Consider the following 9835-nt stretch of genomic DNA (forward strand, 5'->3'; position numbering starts at 1 on the left):
CTCTAAACTGTTCCTCCGCAAAGCGTCGCGCAATGATGTCAGCACGCCTGCGACTGGACTTCTTAAAGAAGAACGCCTAAAAAAAAAAAAAAAAAAAAAAAAAACTTTTTTTTTAAATTAAAGGATTAACTTGTCAGCGGATTCCAGGGGGGTGCAAGTGCACCCCCTTGCACCTGCCTGCGGGCACCCTTGGAGGTAACCAACTGCTTGCAGAGAGGAGGGGAGAGAGAGTAAAGATGGTGTCGAGGAAAAAGCATGCCACAGTTTAAAAGGGCACAAAGGAGTATGGGTAGATTACATCAAACTCAATACTGGGAAGGGGAAAGAAACGAGATAGGAAATTCTGGGTAGGAGATGGATAGAGACAACAGTAGTAGCGGGCTGAGGACAGTAAATAAGAGGACAACAGGAAAGGAGACAGAGTAATACCAAGATAGAGAGTAGAAATAGCAGTGAAGGCTTAAGACAGCAATAGGATATGCAGGGGGTCAGTGGGGGGCAACAACACCCAGGAAGAAAAGCCTCAGAAAACAGGTAGGTTTGTCAGAAAAAATTATCAGGAGAGGCGTGGGGTGTTAGTAATAGCTCAGAGACCAACTGACTGAAATTAGGTCTGCAGAAGTGGGAAAGCAAAGGTATACAAGTATAGTAGCTGGAGGTAGCCAGGGAGGTGAGGTAAGGAAACACCAGAGTAGAGATGATAGCCAGAAAGAGGAGGGATTCTAGAAAAACAAGAGTGCTTACCAGAGAACAGAAAGTAGTTAGAGGGAGGTAAGAAGAGTGGGAGAGCAGGATAGATTGGGAAAACAGCAGGGAGCAGTCTGCAGATATAGGACAGAGTAGCCACCACAGGAGCAACCTTATAGTACAGGTAGCAGCTAAAACCAGTTAGAGATTAAGCAAGACATACTTTGCAGGGAAACAACACAAAGGGACTTGACTGCAGGTATTTCCAGGCAGGGTGGGTCACTGGGTTTGGAGAACCAAGGAAGTATATCGCTAACTTAATCTAGTCACAAACTTTGCAGGGAAACTCCACGACGGGACTTGACTGCAGGTATTTCCAGGCAGGGTGGGTCAATGGGTTTGGAGAACCAAGGAAGTATATTGCTAACATGTAGGTAACCACAGCAAACCTCAGGACTGCTTGCAGAGAGGAGGAGAGAGAGAGAGAGAGAGAGTAAAGAAGACATGAGTAAAATTGCATTTTGACAGTCATATGGTTAACTTGTCCACTTAATTCTCATTATCACAGTCGAATGAACAACTACCAGCACACCAACTAGACTGTTTAATCAATCCAAACCAAAGTGTCAGCCGATGATCTTCTTCTACTATGCCAGCATTCAAGATCTCATCCTCACTAATACAGGTTATATACTCTTGAAGAATTCTTGTGGTTTTAGCTTGGTTTACTTTCAGACTGTCCTGCATCAGCCTCCTGAGCGGGGAAAAGCCTTGTTTGGATTATCACTCCTTAATGTACTGCCCATCATTACACTCCTGCCATCTTGATGCTATGACAACACAGAGAGTCTTTGCACCTAGTCATTTGATCTATGTTAGGATTTATACTCCATCCAAGGCAAGATCATGATCCAATGATATTTTTATTTCAACCCCCTGGGAAAAAAACTGTAAACATTGGCAGATGCAGAAGCTTAAATCTTAACGTTGTTTCTCTGAATGCACATATGTCAGGAGAGAACTTGTTTCTTTGAAGCCTCATCTGTAGTGAATAATCATTCACCCCATATATCCTGCTATTTCCGGTCATCAACATTTTATTTATTTAAAGAAGAGAGCTTTTTTTTAATTTATATGCTTGCAGTTTAATTACAACAGACACATTTAGTTACAAAAGAGGGTTGCCTCCTTCTTGCTGCACTCCTGTTACAGACTCTGTGTGCTTTCTCTCTCTGTTAAGATGTCACCCATTGGGATATCACTTCACAGGCTTAGCTGATGCTGCATAAACTTAATGCAGTCTAAGCCCTCCAGCTTCTCAGGAATGAAGATAAAATGAAGATTCTTTCAACTCCATCTTCTAACTCCATTAATTTTGGGGGTATTTCTTATTCAGAAGCTTCCCAAGCAGCCATCTTGCTTCTCAATTCCTTGTCTGGTTTCCACAGTTCATTGATTTCTATCCAAATGGTTATTTAGAGCATGTTCAACTACACTGAGCCTTTTGTTAGTTGCTTTAACATACTCTTCCAGACACCTAGTGATCTTTAAGATCTCACTATGTATATAATCCAGCTTCTTTCAAGCGGCCTTCTCTGCCGTATTTTCCATCTCCAATGACCATGTGGCTGTTGAAGCTCCCAAACTGTACTCTGTCAAATTTGACACTTTTCACCATGTGATTTTTTTTTTTTAGCTCCTTTTCTCACAGGTATCCACGTGGTTACTTTAGCAATTCTAATGTAACCAGCAAACAGCAGATGCAGTAGAAATAACTGGCTTAACAATGTTTAATTATTTTCCAGCACAAGGAGAAGGGAACCCTGTGTGCTACTCAACTTACTGTTATACCACGGGCAAAAGTAATTCTTGTCAAGTTAGAGGACGGTCCACAGCTCAGGCAATATTCACCCACCTTATGACTTTCCACCATTCGAATACTGTTCTGCAAACCCTACAATAGTCAATGGGGGTTCCAATCTGTATTATAAAAGACAAAAAGCCCTTTCTTCACTGGGCTAATTAAGTACAAAAATATTAGCATGCTGACAGCAGAAGAACAACAGGTCTATCTTGCCTGGACATATGCTGAAGGTAGCCCCATGTGCCTGCACTATCCACACACAAGTTTAATCTTCACTTTTACTCTTGTGATCCAATATTAATTTAAAGGTTTCTGTTTTCTAAATCCGAAAATATTGTCAGGCAGCTTGCTGCATTCCCCCGCTCCTTTATGCAACAATACTTATAGCACCATGAGTCGGAACTTTTCAGCAGTTCAAGGCATCTCTAACTCTGTCTGTAAAGTTTCCATAGAAACCATTTGTCAAGTCTCATTGTATGGTAAAAATCCATCCCTCTTTCAATGCTGATGAGTAGCATTCAAGTCCTACAGTTATGCCACGAACAGCTACCGCCAGTCACAGAATTTACTATGCAGGTAGAAAACAGAAACAAACTGACATAACTTTCTTCTTCTTTATCTCACACATATCAATACAAATAGCACATGTACTTCTACGGACAATTTAGATAGGACAATCCACCTAGGACATACCTTTGAGAGGAGGAAGGAAGGTGAAGTACCCAGAGGAAAATAAAAAACACATGAGCAAATATAGGAGTGATTTGTTATTGCTCAAAAAGTAATGCCTCCATTTCAGAAGGTCCTCCTCACATTACACTTTGAGTAGTGTATGCAGCTTTGGAAGCCACACAAGGAAGGGACTTCAAGCTTGTGGACAGAATGAAGAGGACAGCCACTAGAAATATCCACGGATGTAAAAGAAGAAACATGATCAAAGACTTGATAAGCTACTGATGTTCTCACTTGAGACCAGAAGACATAAAGGGGAATATGGCACTGGTGCACAAGATAATGTCACAGAGATACGAGTTGGTCATCCTGAATGGGAAGGAAACAAGAGGGAGGAGAGAACACAGGCAGCACTGTAGGGACTAACTAGTCACTGCATCTCTAGTCTATGGAATGGACCATCAGAATGGCAAATACAGAAGGAATCTACAGAGGCATTCAAGAAGGCATGGGACAAGTGGTGAAAGGGTACAAGAGAAGGCAGCCACAAGTGTGTGTGAAATGCAGTTAAAAGGAAGACTTAGTAGGCTTACTTTCATTTTCTACTTCAAGCAAACATAATGAAACTAAGAGAGAAATAATGAAATGAGGAATGTTTTGCTTGGCTGGTATGGCATGGATGGCTGGTCCTGAATGAAACATAAATGCTCAAGTAACATGAGAACTTCATTGGTCAGTTCCCTTACAGATAAAACTTTTTTCATTTATTGTCACTCAGTCTTATGTAAACTGCCCTTCATGTGTTAGTTAACATGAGCATACTGGAATGAATAAAAAGACATATTTATTTAGGTATTTCATTTATACAAAACACAAATACTCTTCTCGACATCCGATGACTTGCAAAATGTATATATAGATATGCTCATTAATTTTCATTAACTGACAAAGTAGATATGCTCTTAAGTCCATGGGTGAATACAAGGCTAACTGCCCTGAAGGGCCATCTTAAGCCTCTCTAACAAGCCAAGATCAGAATCAAACCCTGTATCTTGTACATATGAAGCAAACACCTTAACTATCATGACACACTCTCCCCATGCCAAGCTACTTATCTCTTTTGGCAGACAATTTTCAACATCTATTATTTCTTTTCTTACTGCCTTGCTGAACCAGTGTGCTGCTCTTGTCAAGTGCACAAGTCAACACAAAAAAAATACAGCAGGGCTTCTGAATGCTCACTTCATAATAAGGCCTCCCCGTTAGCTACTGTGTAAGTTTGCAGATATGTGGTCTTAGGAGCATTCAACTTCTAAAAATATTGGGCCAGGGAACTAATGTTTGCTTTCGGCTGAATCCCAGTCATATTATGACTGTCATGTAGCAGTAATCATCATGACTAACATCCTCACTATTTAAATAAAATGTGTCCTTGTACTTGTCGAGATCTAGATTGTCCATTTCTAACAATACTTGCTTCATCTTTGCATTGCTGGTCATATTCGATCAACTTTTTGCTCAGGTCAGAAGCTGTATTTATTGTTTGTGAGGTTTTAAATGGTTGTCTGCCTTGAAATACTAATAACACTATCACAGTTGCTATAACTGCAACTAAATACCCCTCAATTATTTCTGCTACATCCGATTTCACGTAAAAGTTTGTAAATATATGACATATAACTTCACTGAATCACAATTTGCTGAATTTCAAAACATTGAAACCAAATGGATGAAAACTCACTTAAATGAATATGTTGTTGTGTCTTTCGGCTTTTCCCGGTTAGGGGTCACCACAGCGGAACTCCGGTCCGCTAATGATTGGCAGTAGATTATTACGTGCTGGCTTGCCGGGCCTAATGCACAACCTTCACCGAAGGAACGCCTATTCACGCATGTCACCACACAGAAGACGCTCTAACTGAGAATTGAATGGGCAACGTCTAACTGTGAGGTGACAACGCTACTGCAGCACCACCAATGAATATGTATATTTTTCAAATTACAATTAGTAGAAAACATCATACAGGGAAAGGTAACTTAAAGGAGTTTTTTTTTTTTTTTTGCAGGGGACAAGCTGCCCCCATACCCCTAAATCCTTTATTTACTTTCATTGCCACCCAACGGTGGAGAAAATAAAAGAGACCAGGCACAATGAATTTACTGATGACACACAAATAAAAATCATATCAGCAGGGTTGTCTAGAGGTGACATCCATTGCCATGTTAACAATCGGCCAGGTAAAGATCTTCATATAATTTTACATGTGATGATTAGAAATCAATGTATAACTATTCTACACTATATTATATGATATCTCCACCAAATGAACAGTCAACCTGATGGATTTTCAGTCATTCAGTCTCACTGTTTTGTGATTCAACCAAATAAAAGTGAATCTGTGTGCACTCACATTTATTTCTTTATTTATTTATTAGTCTGCTTTTGTTGACCGGGAAAGTCCAATTGGGGAAATCCCATTTTCAGTGGAAAGCCAGACACACACACACACACACACACACACACACACACACACACACACACACACACACACACACACAGCTTTCCTGACAAAATGTCAAAACTACAACCTCTATAACACCAAATACGTGAAGAAATATCGCTACTGATCCCAAAGTATCCTAAAGCAAAAATTCAAAAAACATTTTTTTTTTTGTGTTTTATTTCTACAACTGGAGTTTCGTGATATGTTTGTAGCTAACCTCTATAACACACAAAAGGTGGAAAATTTGTACTATAAACTAACACCGACTAAATTGTGATACAGTCCAGTTAAACTAGATACACTCTTAGGCAGATGATGGTGCCCTGAAGAAGTTATAGTAGATTAAATGTATCTTAAGATGATGCTATCTTGAAGAATCTTAAAAAAAAGAAATTCAAATAACACAAAGTCAGAAACTTTTAAGTCCAAATATTTGAAGCATAAACAGTTTTCTCTGATGAGCTGAAATAAAAAAAATCATTTTCCCGCAGTAAACAAAGAGCTTTGTATAACTACAAAGAGTATTTTGGGATACTACTTATCCCCATCAGATGGGACTTGGGGAACTGTATAAACATGAGGTTGTCTGCATGTTCCAGTTTGAGGCAGTGAAAAGTTTAACCCATAATACCTCTCTCTTTTACATTATCACTTGTGAATTGTCTGACCACTTTACTGGGGAACACATGCCATTGATGAGATTGTCTGACCACTTTATTGGGGGAACACATACCATTGATGAGATTGTCTGACACTTTATGGGGGAACACATACCACTGATGAGACTGTCTAACCACTTTACTGGGGAACACATACCATTGATGAGACTGTCTGACCACTTTACTGGGGGAACACATACCACTGATGAGATTGTCTGACCACTTTACGGGGGAGCACATACCATTGATGAGATTGTCTGACCACTTTACTGGGGAACACATACCATTGATGAGATTGTCGGACCACTTTACTGGGGAACACATACCACTGATGAGACTGTCTGACCACTTTACTGGGGAACACATACCACTGATGAGATTGTCTGACCACTTTACTGGGGGAACACATACCATTGGTGAGATTGTCTAACCACTTTACTGGGGGAACACATACCACTGATGAGATTGTCTGACCACTTTACTGGGGAACACATACCATTGATGAGATTGTCTGACCACTTTACTAGGGAACACATACCATTGATGAGATGCCCTCCTCTTCTGATGGGTGTTGCTTCACTGGTTTCAGAAGCTGCTGAAGCTGTCGGTTGTAAGGAGCAAGCTGTAAAAACAGAGGGAAAGAATAAAAAGTGAAAAGTATGCACACACAAAATAAATATCACCTCAAATGTATCTTTATCTTCCTGAAACGTCACCAAGACAAGATCACGTCTAAAAAATGCTACCATACTTTCAATGTGTCATCATCATAAATGAGCCTTACACTTGCCATCACTTCACAGCTACTTCTCATGATCTCACAGCAAGAGCTGTTCACTTATATCCCACGACATCTCTCCAGCTCTTGCAATGCCCTTGTAGGAAAAACTCTACAGGTTATCCATATATACTGGGCATGTCTGCATAGGACAGATAATTTTCATAACATTTATGAAGTGCACTGGAGTAATGTGATTATGATCCAAAATCAGAAAAAAAGATAAACTTGTTAAAAAGTCCCTAGCACAAGACTTGATCTTTTTTTGTTTTTTACTCATCCATCCTGTAGCTGACCATTAAGTGCCACCATCTTCTTTCCTCATTCCATGTCTACGGGACCCTCCTTAGCCTCCTCTGAGCTCAACCCAATTCATGTCCGGGGCCAGTAAGGTGATAAAGGACACGGGTGTAGTAATATACTGCTGCCAAGGACTGTGCCCTAACCTACTACCTCCTTGTGGTAGCCATGCAAGCACTGCATTTGCTGCATACAAAAATTGCATGCTCACTTCCACTCATGGGCAACCACATGAACAAGCTGCAACTGACTTGCAACATGGAGCTTGCCCAGCTCTTAATGCTATTTGCTGCAAGCATGGGCAGCCTCTCAACCCCCAGAATAGGACAGCCAGCATCAGCTGCTGACCTACATCCTCCCCCAACTCCAGTCCCTGAAACTCCCATACTAATAGTTGAACCTGGGTCATCTGGGGTGCAGTATGGGCTTTGTCCCTCCATGCCATGGAGCCTGACTAGTGTGAAACCTGATCTTAACAACACTTAGGGGTGCTTAAGCAAACATACACATTGTAAGAACGTGTCTCATGCTAGGGACTGACACCAGACAGTGAAGGCTGGCAAAGAGCATTGGCAGAAGGTAAAACAGCTTTTAAAACCTGTCAGAACTTCACTACACCAACATAGAAAAAGTGTGGCAGAGCAAAGTGTCTAACAGGTTTTAAAGCTATTAGTTCTACAGAGGAGCACTTTGGTTCCACTTGCTGTCCATTTGAAAACACTAAATGGTTCACTGGTTTTGAAAGCCTGTAAAACACTTCCCGCTTCTTCAATTTTTTTTCTGTAAGCAGCAGTGGTATTATGGTGCATACAAAGATACAAGCACTACAAAGAGAGTTATGATCAAGTCATGTTCCAAACTTGGGGAACAAACGAATGCAAATGTGTGTGTGTGTGTGTGTGTGTGTGTGTGTGTGTGTGTGTGTGTGTGTGTGTGTGTGTGTGTGTGTGTGTGTCTGTGTTTATGTATGTGTGTATGGAGCCCCTTCACAAGATCAAAAGCTCAAAAGACTCAAAATCAAAACATCTAAAACTCAAAATACTGAAAATGGAATTTAACCTCTTTCCAGTGTTGTGCAATCTTCATAGGATCATAGGAAGTTATTAGACTAATGGTGCTAGGGCCCATACAAGCCTAGCCAAGTTCAACCCTTATTTCCACAAACAGCACCAAATGCCCATGTCCAAGAAGGACACAGGTGGAACTCCTGGGGTGAATTTACAGTCACCCATCCAATCGTCCAGATTGCGTTTGAAGAGGGCCAATGAGGTGCTCTATTTGACATAAAGTGGGAGTCCATTCCAAAGGTGTGGTAATCTCTGGGAGACAAATCTGTCCCTCCAGCAGGGTCTAGCAATGTCACATACCAGGTTAAGGTCTTCAGTGTGAGCAACCCATGTACCATTTGACTTGCGGATATGCAGCATTTCCAATAAAGCAGGGTCAAAGACTGCCTTATTTGCAAGGCATAGATCACCTCTGAGTAGTCTGTATAAAACAGAATAACATGACAGTGATTTCAGACAATCCACACAGGACAGATGCTGAAGACCTTAAATTTTCCTTGTGAGAACCTTTGTGGTGTCTTCAATTGCTACATGTGCTTGGAAAGATACATACCAAAAGGGGCATTGTACTCAATTACTGGTTTGCTCATGGAAGAGCACAGATAGTTTTTTTGTCTGGATGCAATGTCCTTACTTATGAGATGAGCAATATATAATATTATATATATAGTAATAAATATATAATATATTATGAGCAATATAGAATGCCCTTCTTACCATTGTGTAGAAATGGTGATCAAAGGTAAGGTTGCTGTTAACCTGTGTGCCCAGGTCTCTCACCACTGAGTGTGTACTTAGGGTATTGTTATTGATGTGGTAATTAGCAGGAACATCGCACTTACCAAAAGGGATGGTAACACATTTTTCTGCATTGAGTTTAAGGTCATGACTTTTGCACCAATCATTTGTTTGTGTAAGACCCTCTTATAGGATGTTGACCTTGTTTGGAGATTCTATGACTGCTCCCAGTTTGCAGTCTTCATCAAACTTTGCCAGCCACAGACCTTAAGTTTTAGCTTGCACTTTGGAGAAATAGATTCCAAACAGTAGATGTCCCAGGACTGATCCCTGTGGAACACCACTGGTTACAGGTCTGCAGTTGGAGGTAGATTCCCCTGTTTTGACTATATGGGTTCTATCAGTGAGCCAGTTAGTGACCATCTAATGATATAAAGGTTGATACCAAGCTGGGTGAATTAGTCAATGATGCCTGAGTGGGGGATAGTGTCAAAAGCCTTGGCTAAGTCTAGGTAGACTGTATACACAAATCTCCCCTCATCTAGGGCCTTGGTGACTGTCTCAAA

General features: G+C 40.7%; 1 protein-coding gene across 1 annotated transcript in view; it reads right to left on the reverse strand.

The window, feature by feature from the left end:
* ITPR3 (inositol 1,4,5-trisphosphate receptor type 3) overlaps nucleotides 1-9835 on the reverse strand; it is a 2403054-nt gene that overhangs the window by 416071 nt on the left and 1977148 nt on the right. The window contains exon 46 of the mRNA XM_044076491.1: nucleotides 6925-7008. Within this exon, the coding sequence (XP_043932426.1) occupies nucleotides 6925-7008 (84 nt within the window). The remainder of the gene's footprint in view (nucleotides 1-6924; nucleotides 7009-9835) is intronic.

This window comes from Protopterus annectens, chromosome 7.part0 (assembly GCF_019279795.1).
Source record: "Protopterus annectens isolate FY-2018-M chromosome 7.part0, PAN1.0, whole genome shotgun sequence".
Lineage (NCBI taxonomy): Eukaryota > Metazoa > Chordata > Ceratodontiformes > Protopteridae > Protopterus > Protopterus annectens.